The sequence below is a fragment of the Xenopus tropicalis genome, chromosome 1, assembly GCF_000004195.4.
Source record: "Xenopus tropicalis strain Nigerian chromosome 1, UCB_Xtro_10.0, whole genome shotgun sequence".
NCBI classification, from domain to species: Eukaryota; Metazoa; Chordata; class Amphibia; order Anura; family Pipidae; genus Xenopus; species Xenopus tropicalis.
The window spans coordinates 120,072,684-120,100,467 of record NC_030677.2 but is presented as its reverse complement, the minus strand read 5'-3'; the positions used below and the strand labels follow the sequence as shown (position 1 = coordinate 120,100,467).

Sequence of the window (27,784 nt, the reverse complement as noted above, 5' to 3'; positions counted from 1 at the left end):
CAGGGATCGGCGCATAGTATTTAAAATAGCAATTTTCTATTTACGATTATCCAATGGCACATACTACTAAAAAAAGTATATTTTTATGAACATGGTTTATTAGATGAAGCAGGGTTTTACATAAGAGCTGTTTTATGCAATATATCTTTGTAGAGACCTACATTGTTAGGGGTATAGTTTTCCAGACCATAGCATATATCAACTATAAAAATAACAAGTACACATATTAAAGGGACTCCACCTAAAAAAGATTTTTTTTTTGCATAATGAAAGAAAATTCTAAGCAACTTCCCAAAGTTAATTAAACATTTTGAATTGTCCCCCCCCCCTCCTTTTTCTCTTCTGTACCCCCCCCCCTCTTTGAATGAAAAACCAATAAAAGAAAGATTTTGGAAAAAAAAAACATTTTGAATTGTTTGTGAGGGTATATCTCTTGAGGAAGAAAACTCTCCCTGCAGGTGTCCACCTACATCATTTTAAATGCAGAATTTTTGCTGAAAAGCATATAAAAGAGGATGAATGCTCTGACTTTTAGAATCAAATACATATTTTCTCAGTATAACTTGACCATTTAGTGTGAAGAGGAATTAAAAAAATCCAGGATTGAATCATCACACTCATGACATGTGGGTTGCTAACTTCTATGTGTCACTGTATTCACAGCTTGTGCATACACAAGTCTACAAGTGTGAATAAAGTACAAGGGAGCCTTGACAAATACTTTTAAGATAGTGGCACTTAGTTAGAAAAGTCTCTGGACTGGTACAATTTTATCTTATCCTTGTTGGAGCCAAGTGCTGTTCTTTGCTAAGCTGTCTGCCTCACACCCCTGGGGTGTACTATGACAGAAGTTTTAATGTCACTGTCTAATACCTAAACTGTCACTGTCTAATGCCTCATTGCTCCTTGACTGTTTTCCTCAGAGAACAATTTTTTTACTTATTCCTTCTGCTCCCTGCAGCATACACACCTGGCAACAGGTAAAGCCAAAGAAAAAGAGCCACATAATCTCCACATTAAATAATAATGGACAGAAACTTGTCATAACACCATTGTGTCAATATTATACCTCCTCCCAAATGTATACTCTCCCCTCCCCACTAACCAGGACTTTCTGAGCCATTAGGGGAAGTAAACCCCATGGGTTCCCTACAAAATATTATGATGAGACTGCTAAAGCTGTAGCACCAGCTTAAATGGGCTGGCACTGTTTTATTCACCTGGGGGCCCTAACTTGAATTGAATGCCTTCACTGAATAATTTTATGTATTACACATTTACCATAACTAAATTAATCTCATCTGATTGTTAAACTTGCCTAGACATACATAAATATCAGTTGTTGAAAAAAGATACAATGGATTTAAAAACATTATTATATTATATACAGTATAAGTCACACAGCGTCCTCTCTATAAACAGTGACCTGCGGATAACAGCTGCTCCTATTCCACTCTCCTGTTTGCAAAACTACAATAGGCAAACAGCTCAGCTCCGAAAAATATGTCCAACACAAAGTCTATAACTACAGAAGCCCATCTGTCACACAAATAAGAGGAGACTGCCACAATTAGGCTATACATGCTATTCATTCTTTGCTCTCTTCAAAACATATAGTTTTTTGTTCTGTCAATATTCTCCATTACCAGCCGCAGCTAAAGCATTATTAATGATAGCACACCAAAGATTTGTAGCCAGTAACAATGTTCTACATACAGAGAAATGGCTCTAAATGCAATGAATGAACATCTCACAGGGCATGAGACAGAAAATCTCACTAAGAGATGGAAAATATAATGCCTCACATTTAAAGGAAAGTTATGCTGCTGCAGGTCTCTATAAAAAATATATTGCATAGAACCATCCACCTGTAAAACTTCCACTTTTAATACTAAAGGTCACCCTTGGTTCGTACAATTCAATGTGCTCACACATACTAATGTTAGGTATCAACAAATAAATGTGCAGAGTTTTATCTTTTGCTCTGACACTTCTTCTTGTTACAGAAAGAGCTACATTATTTCCCCCTGAGGGAACACACAGTCCATCATAAAATGGTGGCTCAAGGTATTCATTCTAAAGGTATTGTTTTTCTTTAAGTGCTTACCATGCACACACTCCGCAAATGACATAAAGAGGCTGGCCAGGAAACGGAAACATCAAAAATGGATGACAGACATTGCCACGCCATTTTACCACAGTGGTGCTGCAACATATATGCAACACACAGAGCTTTCTCTTAGATCTGTATTTGAAGGCTGAGCAAGCCCAACAGAACAATATGTGTATAGTTCACAGTCAACACAATATTCATGTTAATTTCTAATTCTTAACACTGGCGATTCTTTTGTGATATTTAATGCCCTGTTGGCACCAGTAAGGCTGTCTGTAATTTGTAGCTGTCAGTCTGTAATGGGTACCTAGGTGGGACAGTTGGATACAGCTGGGCCAAATGCAGCGTAAGGTAATATATTCTTATTTCTCTGAATGTAGAAGTCCCACCTACTTCCACCTGGAATTTATTTCCTTTTGGGAGTTGAAGCTCAGCAAGCGAGACACACATTATATATACATATATTCATTTGGGGGCTCGTAGGGTATGCTGGGTAATGAGTACAGGCAATGTAATGTGATTTATTCTGCTCTCTGTGAATTGTAAGTACAATTTAAATATGTTTAAATACCTTGATGGGTGTCACGCTCCCTCAACATTTCACCCTGGTGCATGGTGAAAAAATATAGATTGTTCAAAAAGACCAACAACTCTGGGAATTTTTGATAATCCAAAAATTGTATTCATGTGAGAATACAGCCAGCATGACATTTCAGTCCATATTAAGACCTTTCTCAAGGTCCTTAGTCTAGAAACCCAGGCTTATTCTAAAAAAAACAGCATACCTGTCAGATCCCCAGGTTCCCCAGAAGTTACCCAGTTTTGGACCCCTCCCTCTGCACTCCCATAATGATATGTTATTTCCCTGTTTCTTTACTATTTCCCTTCCTAGTAAGATTTTGCATGCACAGTGAACAGTTATGTGAGTCGGGCTGTCTCAACAGGCCACTTCAATATTTTTCGGCACATTTTTTCTGATCTCTTTAGACAACCACATGAGAAAGTTGTCACCTCTGAAACATGTTGTTTTTGGTTAATGACTTTGACCCTAATGGAAACATTTATGGTTGAGGGTATTCCGAAATATTATATACTGCACTGCTAGTGAGTCTTTGTGATGTAATTGGCTGTGTGATGCACTTTTGGGGTTTTCTAGGCTAAATCATTTACTATGGTTGCTTTTAGGCTTACACTGGGTTAAACAATACCCCGCTTTAACACTCTGAGCTATATAGTGCATTACTTGAGGACTTTGTGCAGAGAATGGGATTACACTGATCTATGGCATCTACTGTTGCCCAATTACTCTAAACTATAAGATGCACTCATAGGTTATTGTGAAATATGTGATGACAGCTGAGGGCTGTGAGATACATTATGTAGCTTTCAGAACTGTGTAATGTCCTTACTAAGCATTTTGGGTTATTTGATACAATACTGGGAAAATTCCAAGATATATGATAAGCTGTTGGAGATGCTTTATTAAGATAAATAACAGAGTATTTAAGTATTCCTGCGCATTCTGTCTTTTGAAGAGATTATAGCTCTTCCTCTGCCCAATCTGACCGTAGGTAGTGAGATACAGTATATATTGTACCCTAAGTTAATAAAAGTAGAGTTTGAATAAGTTAGGTCAAGAGTGATTGTTCCATATATGGAGATGTTTGAGAAGCAAGGGGAAGGTAGAAACGGTCCGCCCTGCAGAAAACTTACCCAGACTGGTGCCCTTGAATGTTGGCAAGAGGTAGGTGAACAAAAGGATGTAAAATAGGCCAGTGGATCCCAGTGTGCACTTTCTTCCACCCACACAATATTCACTTACAAGTCCTGGACTTGAGGCCACAATGCTTAGAACCAACTACTCTTGCTAGAATAGGCCACCTATTCAAATATAAAGGATGTGGGAAAAGAGGAAGGCAGATGGAAATAGACCAGTAGATCCCAAAGTTAATTTTGCACCCATCTCTATACACACACAGGCACACATAGGACCTTGATTGTGGTTATAACAAATTGTCATGTTTTAATGTTTGAAACCATCTATTCTGAACAGCTGCAACAAAATTGATTAGTTTTAATTATAATTTTTGCCTAATAAAAGAAAACAGAATTCTAAGCAACTTTGCAGTATACATTTATTACAAATTTGCAATGGTTTTTTACTTATTTATATATATAATTGCTATTAAAGGGGACCTGTCACCCACACATAAAAAGCTGTATGAAAAAAGTCCTTTAAAAATTAAACATGAAACCCAAGTTCTTTTTTTTATTAAATCACCCATACCTGTTATAAATGTATTTAAAAATCTGAGCTGTCAATCATATATATAGAGGCCTTAATAACAGTGATTACAAAATGGCGCCGGCCAGCTGGCTGTGACTGTAAATTCCAAGACTGAAGGGAACAATAATAATAATAATGTATATAGTGTAAGTAAAGTTTATTTTGCTCTACTGACACGATAGAAAAGGATTTGGCATTATTTCTTAGAGTGACAGGTCCTCTTTAAAAGCAGTGTTTACCTTTTCTATTCTCTGCCCTGGTGGCTCTGGCATTTGAAACAATGTAAAGCAAGAGAGCAGATTGATTGACCTGTCTTACTGGAGGAGACTGACCTTTGCAACATTTGTTTAAAAAGTAACAACCAGGAGTTCGGCAAATGCTGCTTTTAATAGCACATTTTACATTTACAAATAACTTTTAAAGAACTAAAAATAATTGGAAAGTTGCTTGGTATTTAATTTTCTTAGGCAAAAAAATTATTTTTGAGGTTGACGTCCTTTAAAGGAGAAGGAAAGGCTAAGTCACTTGGGGGTGCTAAATGTTAGGCACCCCCAAGTGACTTTAATCGCTTACCTAGTACCCCAGGCTGGTGCCCCTGTTAGGAGAAAACAGCACCAGCCCAGGGTACCTGGAGCGATACGCTTCCTCCTTCCGCCTTCGTTTCGCTGCGACTACACGTTAGGCGCATGCGCAGTAGAGTGAAAAGCCGACTTCTCTGTTAAAGTTCGGCATTTCATTCTACTGCGCGTGCGCGCGCTCGTGAAGACGGAAGGAGGAAGCGCTGGCAGCTACCCCGGGCTGGTGCTGTTCTCTCCAAACAGGGGCACCAGCCCGGGGGAAAAGGTAAGCGATTAAAGTCACTTGGGGGTCCCTAACATTTTGGCACCCCCAAGTGATTTTGCCTTTCCTTCTCCTTTAAAGGTCTTTTAAGCTAAGGACGCACGGTGTGAGTTAGTAGCCCGCCATTAGGGTGTCATTTGGGGTAAACACTAATTTTGATGTCCTACACTAGATTGAATTTGCATATATGTAAACTAGTTATGAACTAAAGGGACCCTGACTAAATGTGAGAAGGCAGTTTGAACCAAAAAGTCCAAAAGAAGGTTGACAGGATGTGGGCCTCATGTGCTCCTAAATAATCATAAAAAAAACAATTGTTTGTAGATCACTTCATTAGTTTGGGTTCCCTAAAATATTTTGCTGGGGGGGTGGTCAGTAAAGTTTAATTAAACTACAATCTAAAAGTACTAATTCTCCAAGCAGTGTTAACAAAGCAGCAAGCAATAAGTTTCATATCCGGATGCCTTCTCTTACTCATTAGCTTTGCACTACCTATCAAACAAAAGAACCGGTGCCAGGCAGCGCAGCTCTGTCCTACAGCAGACAAGGCAGGCACTAAGCCAAGCGCACAGTGAAGTCGCCCACTTAAGGGGCGGAGCCTGGCTACACGTGCTTCCAGTGACTGACTGAGCCATATAAACAGAGAAAGAGGCAGGCAGCAGGCAGATATGACCGATAGTAACCTCTCCTGTACAGCTCAGCCAGTCAATCTATAAAAGGAACTCCGGGTTAAAAACCTTCGAGTTTTTTTTTCTCTTCTTCTCTCAGAGGCAGAGAGGGGGAGATATTGAGAAAACATATACACTCCGAACACAAGAAGGCAACCAGCAGATCCTCATTGTCCAGACTGAAGAACACAGCCGGGAGGGATACATTCATTCGCTCTATGCATTTCTAACCGGGAGGACTTTATTGCCAAAGATCTGGCAACTCTTTTCAGCGATCTTTCCTACTCAATCCCGCTAAGGAAAGGGGCAAAGGTACAGGCTTTGGCTTCTTTCTTTTCATATATTTAATACGGAGTTATAATTCTATAGGCAAGGGCAATGAATCCACTTCGCATTCACATACACGGAGTAGACCGTGTTCATACTCATTGATTTCATGAATAGTTTGTGCTGTGGAATTGACAGTAAGTAATTAGTACGCGCTGTACAGGAGCTTTGGTGCCGGTGTTCTGGACACTTTCCTGAGAGAATCAAGGTCACTGATCCGCTCCCTGAGCAGATGCTGCAGCCTGTCCGGCTCCCAGCACAGGACCCCTCTGTTATTGCTTCCATCTGCTGGGGATCCGGGCTGCTGGAGCCATAGCTTAGTAAGCTCCAGTGTACTCCTGCCTGTATACTGTAAACTGGGTAACGCTGCCTACATAAACCTGGATAGCGCTGCTGTAGCGTCTGCTGTGTAAAGTAGTGTACTTTTGTAAACTGCTATAGCGCTGGTTATTGAAAATTGGTAAACCGCTGGCTATGGAAACTGGTGTAGCCGTGATATGATGTAAGCTTCTATAGCGCTGGCTATGTAATCTCCTTTAATATGGATCAGTCTGGGACTCGCTTTTATCGCTGGTCCCCTCTTAAATCCTATGGCAAATCCGATCCTCTTGAAATGGAACCTTGCAGGTTGTTTACTTGAGAGCGGCAGCAGTGGGGAGGGGATTGCTATTAAGCTTGACCATCTCCAAGCTGCCTTTGAACTACAACACCCTTCATTTAATGGCAACCAAATGCAGATGCGGGTTGCATAAACAACTGGGTTTGCCATGACTGCTTTGTGCTGTTGCCATTGTGTGCTGATGCGGTGTATATGGCAGGTAGTGTATTACAGGACTGTACGCATCAGCAGGATGGATCTTGTTTACGTTGTGTTAGTATGTTATGATGTAGAAAGCACAGCGGCAGAAATACTGAAATACACAGCAGACAGGGATTTGTTACATGCTCTGAATATAACTGTATATGGCACTGTTATTTTGTATTTTTTTTATATTGTGTATGTTCACTGTTCCATTGCAATTGTTGTCCTTAAAAGTCACCATTCGGTGCAGGGGAATATAATGTACATACATAATTCTCTGCTTCTACTGAAGGGCGGCCAGCCCAGTACTTATCCTAGAGCTGTTTTCACATCAGTACTTCACAACAGTACATTTGCCCAGTGACTATCTGGCGCTTAGGGACGTGCTGCTTCTCCTTTGGCCAGTAGTTGGAGCTGTTGAGTTGCTTGCAAATGAAAGAAGTATTTGCACCAGAGTAACCTTTCCTATTCAAGCTGTGCTCACACAAAATAGAAAAGGGTACCAGGGTGCATCTGCCTGCAGAAAGTTTGGGTCTGCTTAGCAGTGTTCATATTGTCTAGATTAAGAAAATCACTTTATCCTGCAAACCAAATATATCTGACAATTTAATTCCCAGGTTTCATTAGTTCACATGACTAAAGCTTGAATCAAAATCTCCTTTTTATTGATTAAGACTTATTGTGTTTTGCATTTATACATTAAAAAAGGCTGTCTATAAACAATTGGAGGGCCCAGGGGTGTTACTATAGAGGAAGTAGTGAGGGTGAATAGGGGGCTCAGCAGGGCACTGACTGATAAGCGATTTATCTATTATCATAAAAAATGTCCAATGATCCAATGATTTTGCTGTGGGTTACAATAGCTGCTAGTTATGCCACTGTTCTGAAGGTTGGACATGGCTGTTGAAATGTTGATTTCAAAATTCAGAATAATAGCATATATAATAGCATATGTAATAGCATATGTAGTAGCAATGTAGTATGTAGGGGCAAAGGCATTTTTCTTATGTTATTAGGACCCTAAATATGGTTGAAGCATTTTCTGCTGCTGAGAGAGTTACAGTCTGGAAGATTGTGTGCCGTACACTTATAAGACTTTGCAGATGTTGAAAAAAAAAAACATTCAGCTTGCTTAAAAACACAGACTAACATAAGGGGCAAAGCTGGTAACAACATGAAATCCATTGTCTGGGTAACTAGCATTGCAGAGCGAGAGGATGTTTTCCAGCCCTAGAGGAAGCTCTCCTAGTTATGGAATGTGTTCAATTTGTATGATTTATAATGGCTCTCGTGCCCTATCTTGGCATAACTTTTCTTAGAAGAGTCAGCAATCTGTATACGTTAGTGGGAATGTGTTTCTGTAGGGTGATTCTCACATTGAATTTGTTTGTAGTAGCAAATCGACCATAAGGTTTGTCTTTATCCTCCCCCTCTAAACTTGCCTCATTCAGTCATAAAATCTTTATGTAAGCCAGAAGGGCCCCTATCGCCTTTGGGCCCAGTGCATTTTTGTTTAATTTAGTTCATGACCAGACTTGTATTACTCACCAAAAGTATGCATACGACTATATATATATATATATATGTATGTATATATGAAATGTAAAAAGTAGGAACATTAAGGGAAGTTATTTTAGCTAGACCTTGGGGCTGCTAGGAATGTTTAGCCTGCAGATCTGTTTTTGCACTGCAACTCCCATCATCCTATCTTAGATGTTGGTTGATGCTGGAAGCTGAACTTAAAACCAGTAGAAACCAAGAATTGAAAAAGCTTCAAACATCCTTTAAACGTCCCTAGTTAAAATGCTTACAGAAATTGCATATGTTTAACTAGGCACACTTGTAGCCATAGATTGATTTTCAAATACTGGACATAAAAGGTAATATTTTACCCCATGTATTGCTTATTGCTAAATGAAAGACGGTATTGAGAAATAATTGCTATTCAGTTGAGACTGTTGAATTTTATTTACCTTGTCAGGATATAAAAAAAAAGCTTATGTTTTTTGGTTATGTGTAGCATGCAGACTGTAGCCAGGTCAAACTGTATAAAACCTTGGGCAAACAAGAAGGTTTGACAAGGTCAGGGACTTGTAAATGACACCATGACATTTTGGATGCAATGAAAAAAGTCACTAACATGCTTGTGTCTGTGGGGCCTCCTGGTCCTTTGCTAAAACCTATAACTATTTTAGTTTTTAGGCAGCTTTTTGTGAGAAAAAGCAGTGTTCGTTTTTCAAATGTGCTTTGTATTCACTTGTACACTGTACGTTTCTGTAATTGTTTTATGGTGCTTATAATGAATTACTATTTTGTCCAGAGATGGGTATTTTTCTGAAAATTGTATCTTTACATATTGGATGCTGTTCCTTGCTTTAGTAAACAGTTATATCCAGAAAGTTCCGAATTACAGAAAGTCCATTTCTCATAGACTCCATTATAAGCAAATAATTAACATTTTTAAAAATGATTTCCATTTTCTCTGTAATAATAAAACAGAACCTTGTACTTGATCCTAACTAAGATATAATTAATCCTTATTGGAGGCAAAACAAGCCTCTTAGGTTTATTTAATATTTAAATGATTTTTAGCAGACTTAAGTTATGGAGATCCAAATTACGGAAAGATCCCTTATCCAGAATACTCCAGGTCCCGAGCATTCTGGATAACAGGTCCCATACCTGTACAAGCCAAAGAGTGCTACAGTTTAATTATTGAAGAAGAGCTTTATTGTCTGTGGTTTCTAAATTCTCTGTAAAGTGTTGTGTGATATGTCCTAACTTATCAATACAGTAGTTAGCTTTGTTTGAGTTGCTGCTAGTTAGCCTTTGAAAGTAAATGTGTGGTTGCTTTGGGTTATGGCACTGGAACAAATTGGCGCCTGTGTTACAAACTACCCAAACTATGTGCACATTTTTTAACACAGAGCTGTTCCAGGTGAACACACACAGAGCTACTAGTAGCAGCTACTTGTCATCACTACCAAAACAGACAATACTGATCATTTATTGATGATTGTCTATGTGTGTTTTAACAGAGGCAGCTCTCAGTATTGTCTATGGCAGGGTATTTTCTGGTATGTAGTAGTCTTAACAAGTAGTTGCTACTAAGTAGTTCTGTGTGTCTTCACCCTAAGCCAACTCGATGTGACCCTCCAAGGGATTTTAATGATTTCTTGTTTCATAAAATAATCTATAGACTTCATGTGACAAAAAATGTACTATAATCTGGGCAACATACCTGTATGTTAGACAGTTGACTGTATATGGCCATTTGCAACCTGCATTAGTTACTTGCCTATTATCAGGATGATTTGACATGGTAGTTGGCAGCAGAGTTGCTAGTGGCTCATCTTCTCACTTTTAATACTGTGTGTTATGAGCTTGTAGTTGTGTAACTGAATATGAGTTATATCATCCAATCCTTGTGCCATTTAGCAAACTGTCATATGTCACCCTTCCATTTCCTAAAATAATGTTGATTATACACAGGTTATGTGTGCCTGTATGTAGCAATGTACCTAGAGTTTGTGCAGTATGCCTAACACCTTGATGGCTGTCTTATAAAAATCCAGCATATAAGCTTGGAATACTGTAGGTTGGTTCATTTGGCAAAAGTGAGGAGCAATGCTGTACCTTATCAGCTGATCTGATATGCACAATCATTTTTATTTAACAACATATATATACACGTTGGTTCACATTACAGTGTCAGGATGATAGCCATGACAATGAATCCAATAAGACTGGAGGTTCAGTGTTCTAGCCTATGAGTAAGTGCTAAGTAAATGCTTAGCAAAATGCATAAGGCAAAGCTGATGCTATATCATCAATAAAGATTGCCTTGACTGTGCAAGACTGCCCTCTGGGAGATATCTTTTTTTTCTGGAGTTCCTGCCACTTTTTGTTCATTTGAACAGTATACTCATTGCAGTCAGATCCTTGATGCGTATGCCCACCAGCCCAGATATTCCAAATGACAATGTTGGCAAGACCTTTGCGCTTGGTGATATAAACAGTGAACAGATTTTGTTCTTTCCTGGAGTAATATCAAGCTGTGTTTGACAACTGTATCAGATGCACTGTAATATTTGTACAAAATATGAGATCACATCAACCTACTCAGTCTGCATAACTACCAGGATTATCAAAGGCAGAGATTGTATTCAAGAAATATTTATCTTTCCGCTATGATTTAAGTAAAGAATGAAGTATGCTAGAGAAAGAAACATGGACTTATAATGTTACATTGTCCCACAACCAGGATAAATTACAAATGTTTATTATTAACATATATTTATAAAGCGCCAGCATGTTCTGCAGTGCTTTACAATGAATTTGTATACACACTGAACATATTGGGGCTGATTTACTAACCCACGAATCCGACCCGAATTGGAAAAGTTGAAGACTTGAAAACGAACATTTTGCGACTTTTTCGTATGTTTTGCGATTTTTTCGGATTCTGTACGAATTTTTCGTTACCAATACGATTTTTGCGTAAAAACGCGAGTTTTTCGTATCCATTACGAAAGTTGCGTAAAAAGTTGCGCATTTTTCGTAGCGTTAAAACTTACGCGAAAAGTTGCGCATTTTTCGCGTAAGTTTTAACGCTACGCAAAATGCGCAACTTTTTACGCAACTTTCGTAATGGATAGGAAAACTCGCGTTTTTACGCAAAAATCGTATTGGTAACGAAAAATTCGTAAAGAATCCGAAAAAATCGCAAAACATACGAAAAAATCGCAAAGTACCGATCATTACGAAAAAAACGCAATCGGACTCCATTCGACCCGTTCGTGGGTAAGTAAATCAGCCCCATTGACTACATACACAAATACAACCGATAACAATACAAGAGGTAAATAAATACTACAGATAAAACAGAAAGTATAGACTATTGTCACACAGATCACTTCTTCTAAAGTGATAAGTAAGGCACTGTGTAGCCATTAACACTAATATTCCCTTATATTTACTATATTTTTCCTAATTGGGCTTGCATTGCACATATGCCAGTGTGTATTATTTACATATGTGTAATGTATCGACATAATCTCCTTGGAATAAGCCTTCTGGAAGAACCATGTTTCCCTGAACCCTATAGCACATTACTGATAAGTATTTATGTGTGACATTATGGTGACAGCTGTGCTATTGTGTAAGTTTGCAAGCCAAGCTTAGTTTGGGGAGATTTGTAGACTGCGTGTTTCATACAACAATGCTTTTCAATTGTTATGGAAATTTCAGATACAGAAAGTCATTTGAGGTAAATAGGTAAGGTTTATTAGACATGGATGTGGATTCTGAGCAAAAGATAGTCAGAACTAAGACAGCACAGGGTTTATATAGACTTTGTGACAGTAGCATATATCATAAGAAACATATGAGCATAGGCATTACCAGTTTACCTGCGTACACACATAGAAATATTTGTTCACAGCACAGAAAACAAGGTCTTTGCCGAATAGGTGGTTTTTTCTTCAAGGCTCTAGTTGAGGTAACTAAGGCTAGCTTGAGAACAGAATCCATCCAGTCAGAATGTATTCCTTATCACAGTCATCTAAGGATATAGCAACTTTTGTGCTAAGATGTGAAGTGATGGGTTGATTCATACACTGGCCGATTCAAAACTTCTTATATACCGCTACACAAAAAAATGCAAATGTAATTAATATTTTCTAATTCATCACATTCATGACAGTGGTGGTTGTTAGTTACTTTCTCACATTACTATATGAACAGTTGTTTTTCTGAAGAAGGTATCTTGTGTGACTGATTGGTGTCTTGTCACATTAGCTGCCACAGAATGTGCTGAAAAACAAGATCCCCTACACGGTGTTAAAGCTCACAGAGATCTCTCTGTTTCATGCATTTAAATCAGATACAAAACAGTTGCACATTACCATATACTCCCCCTATAGCACAATCATTGGTTGCCACTGCCAGGGAAAGCCACTCATTTTCATGAACTGGGGTACTGTCACTGAACCACAATTCCAGTTTGCTAAGGGGAAGCTTGTATAATGAAAAGGTTTCCCAAATGGAGTCTTAAGCTGCAGCAGGAGAGGCCTTAGGATGGATTGTCTGTTTAAAGCTAGCAACACAAAATGAGATTCTGAACTAATTCGAAATAAAGCTAAACATTTCCTGGCAGTGTTGCTGTAACCCTTTTGGGCAGTGTCCTCTGGGAATCGGCTGCTTCCTGACTAATGGCGTTGTTGTTGAAACCCCATCACTGTCTGAGGCATACTGCAGTTAGTGGAAATCAGTAACACATTTAAGATGTTCTGAGCTAGCTAATGTCATTTATCAGTATGATTTCATAATGTCAAGGAAGGCAGCCTATAAAGATGCATTTTATATTCTGATCTTTCTGTAGCAAATTCATATAGGAATAGTAACTTGTGAATGGGGGCATATAAGTGCGGTTGTTTTGCAAAACTCTATGTGCTTTTATAAGTTAACATTACTGGACATTAAAGTCTGGCTTAAAATTTATTATGCAATACCTTATACCTCAATTCATTCTTGAATGCTTGATCCCAACCTAACATAAATTATCTAAACAGTGTTTATTATTAGAATAGAATTGCACTCAGCAGCCTAAAACACAAGTTTGGGGCTGGCCATATGCTCTTTGGCTCTCTTTGCTAAAAAAAAAAAGGCGGTTGGTGCCCTTTGCCCAGCTCTCACGCCACCAGACTCTTTGTACACCTGTGCTTGTAGAAGGACTAAATTGAATACTTATCTTAGATCAACTATCTTTGGTTTATTGGACAAAGATTTAGAGAGCATGTAATGTCTGTAGTTATAATAATCCCAATGAATAGGGTGAGTTTGCAAATACAAGATATTTGTTGGACAAATCAGTGCAGAACAGGGCTGCAGTAGAAGGTTTCAAGTTGCACTTACTCCCATGTCCTAATAATAGAAAGAACAGGGATTCTACCACAAGATCACTTCCAGTGTACAGTGGGCTCAAAGTACCCATAAATTTAGCCAGTGCACTATAAAAATATTGTTTAATATGCCACAGAGCACTGCATTGTATCTGTACATCTTTCTGTACTGTACATCTACTTGCACCTCTGGCATAATTGTACACCCACTCAGTTTCTCCTTTATAATATTGGACTCCTTATCTGATCTGCCTGGCAGTGACATTGAAGATGCCTCTCACATTTTTTTGTTCACTTACACTTTAGTTGGTTTACAGCTGCCCATTATATTTTTTCAGCTTGCTAGGCTCTGATTTGGACTCTGTGATTGGGTTGCTGGGAAGTAGAATGTCAAGCCCCATCAACTAATTCAGGCATAGCATACTGACTGTAAATAACTAGATTGCATGGTATGGCTCTATTATTTTAGAATAATTAATTATAGGAATTCTGTTTTTCTGGCTTCTATGCACAATTTGTAACCGGTGTACCTATTGTGATTTTAAGGGGAAATCATAATGTATAACAAAACCAAGGTCGGTTTTCACTTTGTATTACAATGGGACAGGTGGAAAACATTTTCAATAAAAGCCCATTTATCTCATTTTTCAAATAGGTCTATGTTGTCTCTTTTAGACTGTGATGCTCTTTTTAAGCAGGTGTCACACCATGCGTTTGCTTCAGTGATAGAGAAACTGCTGATTTGCCCCCCCCCCACTACCCTGTGTGTATACAAAATGCCACATGGATGATTTCAAAACCCACCATTTGTGCACTTTTGTCAATGCGCATACCCTTGGGGAATTACAGGGTAAAATTATGTTTTATCCTCATTTTTTCACCTGTAGAGAAAATACGTTGTTTAAAGAGGAGTTAAAGCTTCTTTTCAGTTCCTGCTATCGTTATCATTTGGACTGCTGGCCTAAATGCAAAGAAGAATGTCCACCTTTTAAAACTGAGGGGTCTGATTAGTACAGGAAGACACAATGTTGAAAAGAAAGAAATATGTATAAATAAGGCACATCAAACTGAGCTGTAACTCACAGAATCCCCTGACAGCAGTAATGGACAAGCTGCACCATTCCAGATGCTTTTTTGCACTACAGCTCCCAGAATCCCCATCAGCTTTTGTTCAATGATATATGAAGGGTGACGTGATATCTGTGCCTGAAATGGAATAACAATACATAAACTGATCAACTGCCAAAGACTTATGATGAGGATTAGGAAAATTTGTTGCATAAATAAATAGCAAAAGGAGAGATAAAGAGCGGAAATAAACAGGATATAGTGGAGGCTGGGAAAAGTTGAATTTCAACATAGGGTCAGATGGACTTGCAATTGCCAGGATTTAGTGCAACTCTCCTGTTACATCTTGTTTACCCTAAAAATGACCTACAGACTATCTGGCAGTGTAGGGTTAATGCTGACATGCAAAGTACATTTAGTAACCTTCAAAAACCCTCAAATGAGCACAAATGTATTGATTGGAGACAGTCATCCACTGCTCAGTGTGTTAAGAGCTAAAAATAGAAGGGAAAGTGCTGATATTATATGTAAGTGTATGTTGACAATGATCTCCCCTATACACAAGGGGCAAAGATATGTGAAAAAAAACAGCACAGTGAAAAAAATTTGACCAAACACTACATTATAGTGTTTGTTTTCTTGAGCCTACTAAAGCCTACTACAAGTTAAAATTTAGATGTTCTCTTTCTTATACTTCACAAATTGCTAAACAGATTCTCTATACCTATATCTATACCTATTTCAACTGAAGAGATTCCACTACACAGTGGAAAGTGTCACCAGAGAAGTGGATACTATGTAAGGAATAATGTACACCGTAACTAAGGTTGCCATTTTTTTTTCTTTTCTCTTTGTTAATAACATTGACATTAATCATAATTTCATTAATAACATTGACATTAATCATCATTTTTACTGGCCAGGCTGGTAACGTAACTACCAGGTGGCAACCCGAACTGTTAAATTTTATTACATTTAACTAACTTTTGTTTTCATTCTTTCTGAGTAAGTCATCAGTGACTCAAGTTTATCAGGCATATCTGTATTATATAATAATGTATTTAGCAGAACAGTGCATGTGGGGCTAGAAAGATATAAATGTAGCCAACTGTCATTTCTTGTAAAGGATATAGTAAAGGCTCTAACTTAGTCACAACCTCCTTGTAACAATGTTTACATTTTAAATTACACATTAAATTAGTATTCAAACTGAATGGCATTTTAACTTCTCTATAGGCTTCAAAGACACAAATATGCATTTTTTCTAAATCTTCCTCTTTTTAATACCTGTGATACTGCATGCTATGCTGGGTGACCAACACCTGCCACAAGGGTCAAAATATGCATAAAGGAAGTACCAACAGAAATAATAAAGGAAGTACCAACAGAAATAACAGTAATTACAAATAACCTATTTGGCCAACTAGCTTTTGTCTTAAATATTTTTAAAATCGTTCCATTTTGCCATAACTATACACAGCATGACTGTGTACCATACTATGAGTAGCCCTTATAAAGTAGTCATTGGTTTTACAGACATTGCACATCTTTTATAGAACATAGGTAATCTTGGGCAGACAGACATTATTCCATTAGATATAATTATCCAGTTTGATATCTGTAGCTCCTTAGCTATAAGTGCATACATTAGTAGATATAGCCTGGGCATAGGTGAGGTGGGCAGCTCACATAGATTAAAGATTCTCTTAACGAGGACATTTAGCAGCTTATACCCCCTGAAGAGTCATGCAGGTTTATTTTTAGATATGCTTTTTAATATTTAATAGTTTGTTACTCTTACTGAATCATCTTTGAAGTGTTGCTGCTACTTAGAGCCTATTAAAGTGAATGCTTTTCTAAAGGAAAATATTAGATTCTGGAGTAATACTTTATAATATTCAGGGTGGCTTATAAGAGGCTAATAGCACTTTTCTAGGTTGGCCCTGGAATCTTTAAAAGTAGAATTTGTATTTATTTATTTGGAATTTTGCCCTTTTTGTGTACACTAGCATTCCTGTCACTACAGTCTTAGCACACAAAAGGATTAGCACAGTGGGGATTGGGCAATAAAAACTTAGTTCTCCTGATATTCCTGCACTTCAACTTACACTTCCAACTTTTTCTTTAATATAGCTTGTATTTGTGAATACACATTCAGATTTTAGTCTTCTTGTGACAAAAGTTCGGATATCAATCGTAAGTTTAAATGCAATGATCTAAAACTAACATTCAGATTGAAATAGTAGGATAATGTCCTAAAAATAACAAATTGGATGGTGTTCAAAACATGAAATGTTTGTCAAACATCAATCATACAATAATTACGTCCCGGAAATGCATTGTAGGTCACGCAAGGATATCTTCAGATACACAATACATGCACAGATTTTACTGTTATTTAACCAAAATTTTTAAACCTGTACAATTGACTAAATGATCATTCGCCATGATATGAAAATTATCGGGATGGTAATTTAGAGCCTGGTCCGAAAATCGGTGCATGTATGGCCAGCTTAAAGATGTTCATCTGACTTGTGAGCTCTTACCTTTATTGCACACTGATTCACTTAATCTATTGTTTGTCATAAGCTCGCCTGAAAAGCTTAAAAATATAATCTGTCTATAATATGTCTGTTTCTATGTATTGTCATATATATTTATGGGTGTGTTAGTGTTGGTGATATCAATCACAAAAACATTTCCAGGAAACAGTCATGATAACTCTCAGAGAATATGTTTTGAGAACCTGGATAAATATTGACGGTGCGTTTCACTCTTTGTTCATCTCTGCATGACTAGAAAGGAAAAAAAATGCTTAGAAAGCATTTTAAAGATAGGTAAGATACACTTATAGGAGAACTAAACACTAACTATGAATATGGCTAGAAATGCCATATTTTATATACTAAACTGACTGCACCAGCCTAAAGTTTCAGCACCTCTATAGTTGTAATGATATAATTCTTTCCGGTTCTCACAGGAGTCCCCCATCTTGTATTCTGTTAGAACTGTCCCGGACAGTGCAAATGCTCAGTGTAATCTGAGAAGCTGAGCTTAGGGGTTGTCACAATTTATCAAGCACAAAATGAGGTTGGCCTGTCATATAAGCAGATACTACAGGTCTGATTATTACATTTTGATGCTAGTTGCTCTGGTTTCTGAGCTTCAATGTAGTAATTATCTGTACTGATTTTTAATCAGCCTTATATTGTGATATTTATATTCCATATATACAGTATATTGTCAGTCAGTCAGTAGAGTCAGTCCCTATGCTCAGAACTGACAGCAGCCCAGAGCATGTGCAGGGAATCAGCTGAAAAGAAGATGGGGGGCTACTGGGAGCATCTTTGGGGCCACAAATCTTCCCTGCTAAAGGGCTGTAGCTGCCTTGGGCTGGTACAGAAGCCCAAAACATAATGTGCAACATTTGTAGCCTACTTCTTTAGTTAGGCTTTTGTTCTCCTTTAAAGGGATTGTACTATGGATAACTTTATAAGACTCGTACTTGGTAACTTTTGGTTCATCCTATCCCATATATAAACAGATGATAAAAATGTGTGCGTACACTGTACTGCATGTGAATTTATTATATTTATCTATTATAGACACTGTGCAAAATAGCACCTGTTCAGATGTTTGCTTTTATTATTCTACCTGGAGTTAGCAGAATAAAGCTCACCAATGGTTGCTGTTGGTTACTGACTAGATATGAGTGTTTAATTGGCTCCTAAATCCTTTTAGCTGGACAGTTTCTCCTATCTGTTTTCAGTTTTTTTTAGGTAACTTTTCCTCACATTCCCAGGCTGCTAATTTTATCTCACCCTCCTCCCCTGCATTCTAGTGTGTGTACTTTGGTGTGTCCACTAATGCATAGACATGTTATATAACAATGTCAGGATGAATCAAATTTCCTATATGTAGGCTTCAAAAACTCTTATTGTTCTTTTTTCATTCAGTTGTATATGGGCATCTGTAGTTCACATAATGAGTTATGTCTGGCATGTAAGCTTGTAATGGCTTTGAGTAATTTTTTGTCTTTATGCCTTGGTATTTTCCTGTGAATGCATGTTACTACATTAGCCCCCTAAGGGTAACCTGAAAGAATTCATCTCCTTTTAAAAACCTATTTTAAACAAAAAGTATAAAATTCAGCTTTCATGCTTTAATGTATTAATACAGCAAGTAGTCATTCTCAAGGTGCAAAAATAAATCATCATACATTCTTAAGCCTTTAGAAATGAAGTTCTGAATGCAGAATCATTCGGTAAAAACCAGCTACTACACCCATTTGGCTAGGCATACATCCTGTTCTTATAATAGCACCAAACCAATATACAGTAATCCATAAAAAAGTAGTAGTGGTGCAAATGTAACCAATGTATAGGATAATTAATCTTTCAAGAAATAAATGCTTCTTATCATATAAATTTAAAGTGCAATTGAAATTGATATGTGTGGACTGCTTATTCTGTACATCAAATAATGGCTTCATCATACAGTTCATTTGTTAAAAAGTGAGTGCTAGCTTACCTTCTGCGTTGGGTGCCAGTAGTACTACATACACGAATTTAGTTGCAGTATAGAATATATTAGTAAGTACAGTAAGAATAAAATATGAAAAAGAATGGAAAGGCAAAGCACATGAAAGCATATAATGAGATGAATAACAAGATGCACAATAGACTAATATAGCAATGTTCCATAAATGTACATAATCATAGGGAGTTACTTGTATATCTTATAAAGAGGTAATAATTACTAGTCTGTCAATATCTCTCTTGTTATCTTTACTCTTAACAGCTTAAAGTATACATAAAGGTTAGGTGGAAACCCTACCATTAATATTCTTAAAAAAAAAAAAACAACTCCAAGAGTATTTTGTCGCTGTGTTGATTTTAGCTTTCCCACATTGCAGGTAGCCCAGGTAGTTCCCCCATGCAGGTAGTCTTAGGGCAAAAGTTTCCAATATCCTTTTGGAGATAAGCAGACCCTACGCGTATTGTGCTTTTGCCCTTATATGCAATTAGGACTTTGCACTGAAACTACACCTCCCCACTGCTGTGTAGAAATAAAAGTAGAGGACTCCAGAGGTTCTTGTAAGCAAAACAGAACTTAATTTATTGTCAAAGATTAGCCACAGGGCTAATACTTACAAGCAAATGAGGTTGTAGTCAGATAGGTAGAGCAGTTCTGCAACCCCACTGAAGATGGGTTGGTAGATTAGTGTTTCTAGCAATAGTACCCCAGGTTCCCTACAGCAGAAATGGTTCAGTGCATGAATTTAACCTGAATCCCTCTTTAGTACAGCGGCCCCTTTACTTAAGGCTAGGAGTGCCAAAGGAAGATCTACCCCCAGCTATAAATCCTTGTTGGAGCTCAAGGCTGCTCTTTCTAGCTTGCCTTACTATATTACGTTTCTAGAATTTACTCCTTACAAATCTAGTCCTGTAATTTGACTAAACCGCATTCATGGGTTCCCTGTTCCCCAACTTTCACTAAAAGGGTTGTCTCTCTAAGGCAGAACTCTTACTTGGCTTATTGACCCAAGGTTTCCCAGACACATGCCCCTAGAGAAAGTATGGAAAACAAAAGAAGACGTGCCACCGTATTAAAATGTTACAGGAAGAGGTCACAATACCTATGGACAAATAACATAGATATATAAATGAGCTAACTTAGATACAGTGGCTTCTGTCTGGCAACTAAGAAATAGAAAGTGTGAGTGAAGTAAAGCTATTAGCCCTGTGAGTCTCTATATCAAGAGCTCAAATAAAATTATCCATACTATCATGAATATTAACATTTAGGAAAATGTATTCAAAATTTAATACCTAATCCCTGAGATGATGTTAGGATATAGTAAAGGATTGTTAATGCAAAAATGACATCAAATTGCCAAGATTATTAATACCTGCAAAAGCTCATAACAAGTAATATATACAATATAACAACATAACATAACAAGTAAAATATACAATATCTAATAAAATACAGTACAAATTTGGAATTAAGCTGCACAAAACTGAAAGTTTTATATACCTGTTCATTTGTTGTTCGTTTTTATATAAGAATCTCTTTCTCATCTATTTTTTCTACATGTAGCTTTCATTATTTCCATCAGGCAAAACCATTGGGACATTAAAAAAATTAATTTTCCCAGTCACAGAATGTAAGCTGCGAAATGTGGGTTGTTAGCACTGTTCTGTGAAGTGGAACCTTTTTTGCTTATGACCTTTGGACCATATAATTTTAACAGACCCCCACACACAATTCTTTGGTCTGAATCCAAAAGATATCTCCTTTTCCCAGAAAGGAGTGCACACATTGATGGCAGTTCTGTGCAATAGTACTGTCAAACAGCTATGCCACTGATCTTTTTCTGTGTCCATCTGTCAAGGTTGGAAAACAGTTGTGAAACTGACTTTTCCTGTTATGACCAAGGTTTGCCAACCTTGCTGTCTTGGTAATCATCGTTGAACAGGATATGTTCAAACCAATTTAAAAAAAAAAACAATTGAACTTCAGCAGAAGCGCACTACAATGGGTTTGAGATTGCTAGCGAATGGTTTTGGAGCACCTGTTCAACAGGCAACTGTGACTTTCACTGCTGGTTCCATTCTTTTCACATACTATTTCATGGGGGGGAATGACATAAGGCTGCATATAGACTGCAAACAAAGAACGGGCTGTTAAATACTGAAGCACATGTTTTTAATACCCCCAGTGCAATTTCGGTTTTCATATGTAAATTGTGATGCTATTTTGTCTTCATGATTAAAACTCACCAACTGTAAGTTTTCTTTTGTTTTAATAGTGTTGTAGACTTTTAAGAAGTTGGTGGGAGATGAAGTAAGCAACTTCAACTTCATTACTAGAAAATGTATTTTATTTGTTAGTTTTAAAATGTGTAGAAAGTGTAGAAACTACACGGAATTTGGAACAGTAAAAATGGAGTAGTTTAATTAGTTTTAATTAATTTGAATTTTATTGAAATATAAAAATGAAATATTTGTATTTGTCTGTATGCACTCATTTCAGGTCTGCCAGGTGTATTCTGTAGAAGCGTTTCGGATCTTTCATATGATCTTAATAATGGGGAACTGTGTTGACCAAGAGACTTTTTTTTATATTTGATAAGTGACTGGGGGCACTGCAACACAGTAATCTCTGGGGCTGCTTAGCGCTGCTTTTTTGCTCATGTACAATCATGTGCTTTTTGCCTTCAGAATCTTATAGCAAGTTCCCTTTTTTTTTCTTTTTTTTTTTCTAGTTAATGAGCAACCTCAAGTCCCTGCTGCTTCCACAACTTCTGCTACAGCTGCAGAGGTGAAGCAGTCAGATCTCTCCAGGGCAAAGATGACTTACTGCACACAACTAGGGCTGCTGCTATGGAAGAATTTCACATATAGAAGGAGACAGACAGTAAGTACTGACTTTATTTTACTTTAACACATTGTGACCATCATTACTTTTACCCATCGTATTTATTTGGTACATTTCAGATTAGATATGGATCATTTTGATTTTTTAAAATGTATTTATGGTTCAGTTCTCAAGACTATGGACTGTGTTAGTGAACTTGGGGAAACCTGGTATTTTGTTCATTCAATCTTGATCGAGCTGTTCATCTCCCTGTGTAACTAAAAAGGAAATTTTGCAAAACTAGAATTTTCCTAATATAATCAAAAAATGTAAATATAGGGCTGCACTGAATTTCTATCACTGCATCAGAATACAAGGTTTCTGTGTTTCCCTGATATATAATTTAGACTATAACAAATAGTTTAATTTTTGCACATTATCAACCCATTAACCATTATGCCATGCCATTCAGTTGGTCACACAAAACAGATTTACAAAAAAACATCAATTCAGATGGCCAACGGATCAGGGTGTGCAAGCAATGCAGTAGGTATCCTCACTGTAACCACATTGCATATCCTCAGAGTTTTTTGACCCCCTGTTCTTATAAAAATGGCTTGAATCGTTGGCAGCTGCTCCAATTTACTGTGTACTGGGAATATACAATGAACATAAGCAAGCATGATGTGAATATCATGAAGGAGCACAGCTGCAAACATTCTCCTTGCTTGGTCTTATATGCCATAGTTTTATATTGTTACTTCTAGGGGGTAAATTTTACTTTATTTGATCAAACCATTTCCATATGCATAAATACAAGAAAACCTAAATCTATTAGAAAATTAGGACTCTAAGTTTCCACTTTTATGTATCGGATGTGCAATACTTTTATGTTATCAATCCATTTATGAGGGTAATAAAATAAGAATCTAGTATCCATTAAAGTATCTTGAAGTAGTTAAAATGTTACCTTGTATAACAAAATTTTAACTCAAGATTTTTTGCAGGCACTATGTTGCAATGCTATAAGGGGGCTCTTTGGTCTTAACAAAAAAATCCAATACTAATTCAGGAATAGTTTGTTTAAATGATCAATCCAGATTTCACTCCTATCATTATAATGTAACATGCTTGTTCTACACAAACAGAAATATTATTTTATCCAGTAGAGATTTTACACCTCCTGTGAGCCATTCTAATGGAAGTGCAATAGCCAGTCTTTAGATAGATGTACAGGATATTTGATTACCAATCAGCATCTAAATTTCTCAGTAATAATCACTGGTGCACTATTGATTCAACATTTTAAGGGATTATTTGCCATTCCTATGAACTACAAGATGAATGAAAGTCATTATTTCATCTCATAACTTCACAATAAAAATCCAGTGAGAAGGGATTAAGAATTTCATTAAATCAGGGCAGCACAGCACTGGTACTTAGTGTCCCTGATCTGTTAACTTTACACGTAAGGGATGTGTCAGCATCACTTTAAGAAAGGCTGAATGAATTTTTTACTGGACTTCCTTGATGTGACATTTTTTAAATATGTCCTGAGGTTTTTTTATAATTTTTAGAATATCAAAACTACGCACAACAAGGTCTGGCCATTGGGGTCCAGAGGGTGCTGAGGGTGGTGGTTCATGTTTTGAAACTGTGAGCAATATTCTTGCTCTGGGCTCCTCAAAAGCTTTTTTCTTTATGGTTCTGTATAATATATTTGGGTTATTTGCAATAAGGGCACCTGACATTACGTTAAAATTCAATACATGCAACATGACACCACACCATCAGAAAACAGTCGTGGGCTGGCATTTTGCAATCAAAGAGGACATAAGGGCATAAGTTTGGCACCCCAGAGTTAACCGACCTCTTCTGAAATAATTTGTTATGCTTGTTTAATTGGTACACGTAGCACATTTTATTTTCAGTAGTACCCTGTAGTAAGATATTTTCAGCATTTGCTGACTCAACCTTTTACCATCTTATCTGTGTGGACTATGTAGCATTGCTATCAAGGTAAAGCAACAGAGAAAATATTTAAAGGAACACAAAATCCATATAAATCCATAAATCCATGTTTTCATACTTAAAGTGTGGGGTATATGATCTTACACAAGAGTTTCTGGTCAGCTGAGAAAATGCTATTCCTGTGTATTTCATACTTCCTTTTAATTTGATTTTATATATCTGTGAAAGACAAAACAAGAGATGTCCTGGATACATGGTAATTCCTTTATCAGCTCGCTAAACTTATCTCTGAATGGGTCAACATGCACTAAGGTAGCAGAATATAAAGTCAGGACCGTACAAAGTGTTTTGCAGTTTTATCTCACTATATAACAGCAACAACTTATGCAGCTCTTTATAATAATATTAAAAGGGCTATGACACTCATGGTGGTAAATGTTACATATATGGTATATATGGTAACTGCTCAAAGGACACTAGGCTGAAAAGCATGATAAGTACCATCAGACTAACAAAGTGCGGGCTTACAATACATCAACAGACAAGGGTTACAGAAAGAATCCCACGCTGTTTGCAAGAGTTTACAGTCAAACAGAATATGGAACAATTGGCACATAAAGTTGTTGAACTGGTGTAATTTTTTTTATTTATGCTACCAAGTGCTAATTCAGGGGGTACCAGAAAACTTTGTGTTACTGTGCTGTGCCCTCTGTGTGTAAGGTAAATGTCCACTTATTTTTTCGGTGGTGAGAGGCCCCAGCTTGCATTTTTCGCTCTGGGTGTCAGTACAAACTGGAGGAGTCTTTTGTTCTCAAGTACTAAACATATCTGATTTACCTCCTCTGTTTCTAGGAGACAATAACCATAAAAATCCACAGGAAACAAAAAGAGAGTTAAGCACAGTTGGCAACAGAGCTGCATTTAAAGAAAGGTCTTTATTTTCTCTTGAAAAGTCCCCTAGAGACTGCAAACTAGTTCAGCTAACCTTTACACTACAACAGGACACAGTTCTTGGAAGCAGGGCCCACTCTGACTGCAGTCATTTATTACTTCACTTTTGTTTATCCAAATACCCAGATTCTCCTTTTTAGGGAGCTCCTGTAAAGACCCAAATAAGAAAATATTTTTATGCATAATAATATACATATATTTTTTTTTTATTTTCAGCTGCAACTAGTTGTTGAAGTGGCTTGGCCTCTCTTCATTTTCTTTATCCTGATATCAGTACGGCTCTCTTACCCCCCATATGAGCAACATGAATGTAAGTATGTTTGTAGATTCTCTTTGGCATCTTTAAGGGTTCAAACAGATGGTTGTTTCTCCCTGCAGTGGAATGTTGAAGAACTCCACCACAGGGGAACACTCTCCTGTCTGTACAATCCCCAATTGTGTTTAGTTTATAACAAGCATCCACAAGCTGGGGATTCCTGGCTCTTATGAGATTCTGAAGTTGTAGTTCATCAGCTGCAGCAGAACCACATGATATGGTTTCCATGTGTTACACAAGCAAGGCCACAACACTCCAGTTTGAAATTACAAAACAAAAAATAATTTGTTATGTTTCAGCTAGCCGCATGGATTTATTAATATTACACAGAATATTGGCCAGATAAATTTTGCCTTCTCTAAAAAAAAAAATCCTTTAGTTTTTACTTACTGAATTTGTGCAAACAGGGTTTTATCAGTTGAACTGAAGAAGCTGCTCGGATGAGTAGTGAAACGTCTTCAATGATTACCAAACAAGTCCAGTTGCTTTAAATTTATTTATACTAGATAGGGTTTTATCAGTTTTCTGTCACCCTGACCTGCATAATCAGCTGATTTCTGCTATTTGCAGAGTAAAAAGCTATATTGCATAATATCCAGCATTCTGTGTGCTGTTCCTTCCAGTGAAGCACAAATGTAATCATTTATATCACTCTAGAACGTGCTAAGGCAAATAGTGGCAGGTGTGCTATGTTTAACTCTCTAAACGTCTACTTCTGTTTATCATTCCCACTCAGTAAGGTGTTAACCGGTAATTTAAGGAACCTTTAATTAGATGAAGTCATATGCCACACTGCGCGGGTCATTTTCGATGACCACAGAAGTGCAAAAGCATTAAAGGGCACAAGAGTGGCCCACTAATGCTAAAAGCACTTCATTACATTTTCTGTAATCAGCTCCTATTGGTGAGGGGTCTGAGTGTCCCATGACACTCCTGAGGGCAAAAAAGGAAGGCCGGACATAAATAAAATGGCTACATACTGTCTGTTAAAAAACATTCCGGCTAATAAATGTAATAGAAATGTACAATAAAAGTCAAATGCAATTCTTTTCTAGCCAGATGATCTGAATTTTTTGTTCTTGGGGTTGTCTTTGTGTTATTTTACTAAAATAGTGTTTGTGTGAATAACTTGGCCTCTCCATAGACCTTCGGGGGTAAAGCAAATAGAGGCAGGCACATTCCATGTGCTTGTGTCAGTCTGGCATGTGTTTTACTGATGCAAGTCCACCACAGAACTTTATGTTTTGTTCCAGTCAGTAAGACAGAACTTTTTATCATTTGTATGTCGTATTTAGCTGCAGCTGTTGCACAAACAGATAATAACTGCTAAAATGTCTTGTTGCTTTTACAGACTGTATGAAGTCCTTGTTTGTTAACTCAGATTTGGGCTGGCCATCTGTCATCTGTTTCTTATTCTATTAACATCTTGTTCTGTCATTAGGCCTTTCCACCAGAGCATAATTAAGTACAATTCTGGGGGCCTCAAACAACTTTGCAGCATTCCAAAAAAAATGTAATGCTGTATTTGTGTATCCTAGGCAAAGACATGTGAATATAAAGGCATATTATGCTCCATTTGAACAAATTCACTATTCAAAAGATGTTGAATGTTGATTCATAGGGGCTGATTTACAAAGACACGAATTCGAATCCGAATTGGAAAAATTCCGATTGGAAAACGAACATTTTGCGACTTTTTCGTATTTTTTGCGATTTTTTCGGCGCCTTTACGACTTTTCGGAAATTATCGCGACTATTTCGTTACCAATACAATTTGCGCGAAAAAACGCGAGTTTTTCGTAGCCATTAAGACTTGCGCGAAAAAACACGAGTTTTTCATAGCCATTCCGAAAGTTGCGCAAAATCTGCCGATTTTTCGTAGCGTTAAAACTTGCGCAAAAAGTCGCGCCTTTTTCGTAGCGTTAAAACTTAAAAGGCGCGACGTTTTGCGCAAGTTTTAACTCTACGAAAAAATTGCGACTTTTCGCACAAGTTTTAACGCTACGAAAAAAATCGCCAGATTTTGCGCGACTTTCAGAATGGCTGCGAAAAAGTCGCGTTTTTTCGCAAAAATCGTATTGGTAACGAAAAAGTCGCGATAATTTCCGAAAAAAATCGCAAAATACCGATCATTACGAAAAAAACGCAATCGGACGCATTCGGCCCGTTCGTGGGTT

General features: G+C 37.3%; 1 protein-coding gene across 2 annotated transcripts in view; it reads left to right on the top strand.

Moving 5' to 3' along the window:
• The first annotated feature begins 5,908 nt into the window (after positions 1-5,908).
• abca1 (ATP binding cassette subfamily A member 1) overlaps positions 5,909-27,784 on the top strand; it is a 75,588-nt gene continuing 53,712 nt past the window's right edge. Inside the window, exons 1-3 of one of the 2 annotated variants that reach the window (XM_004910859.4) lie at positions 5,909-6,220; positions 22,278-22,429; positions 25,508-25,601. In XM_004910859.4, the coding sequence (XP_004910916.1) occupies positions 22,364-22,429; positions 25,508-25,601 (160 nt within the window). In that variant the 5' untranslated portion in view covers positions 5,909-6,220; positions 22,278-22,363. The remainder of the gene's footprint in view (positions 6,221-22,277; positions 22,430-25,507; positions 25,602-27,784) is intronic. The other variant, XM_004910860.4, reaches the window with a different exon arrangement.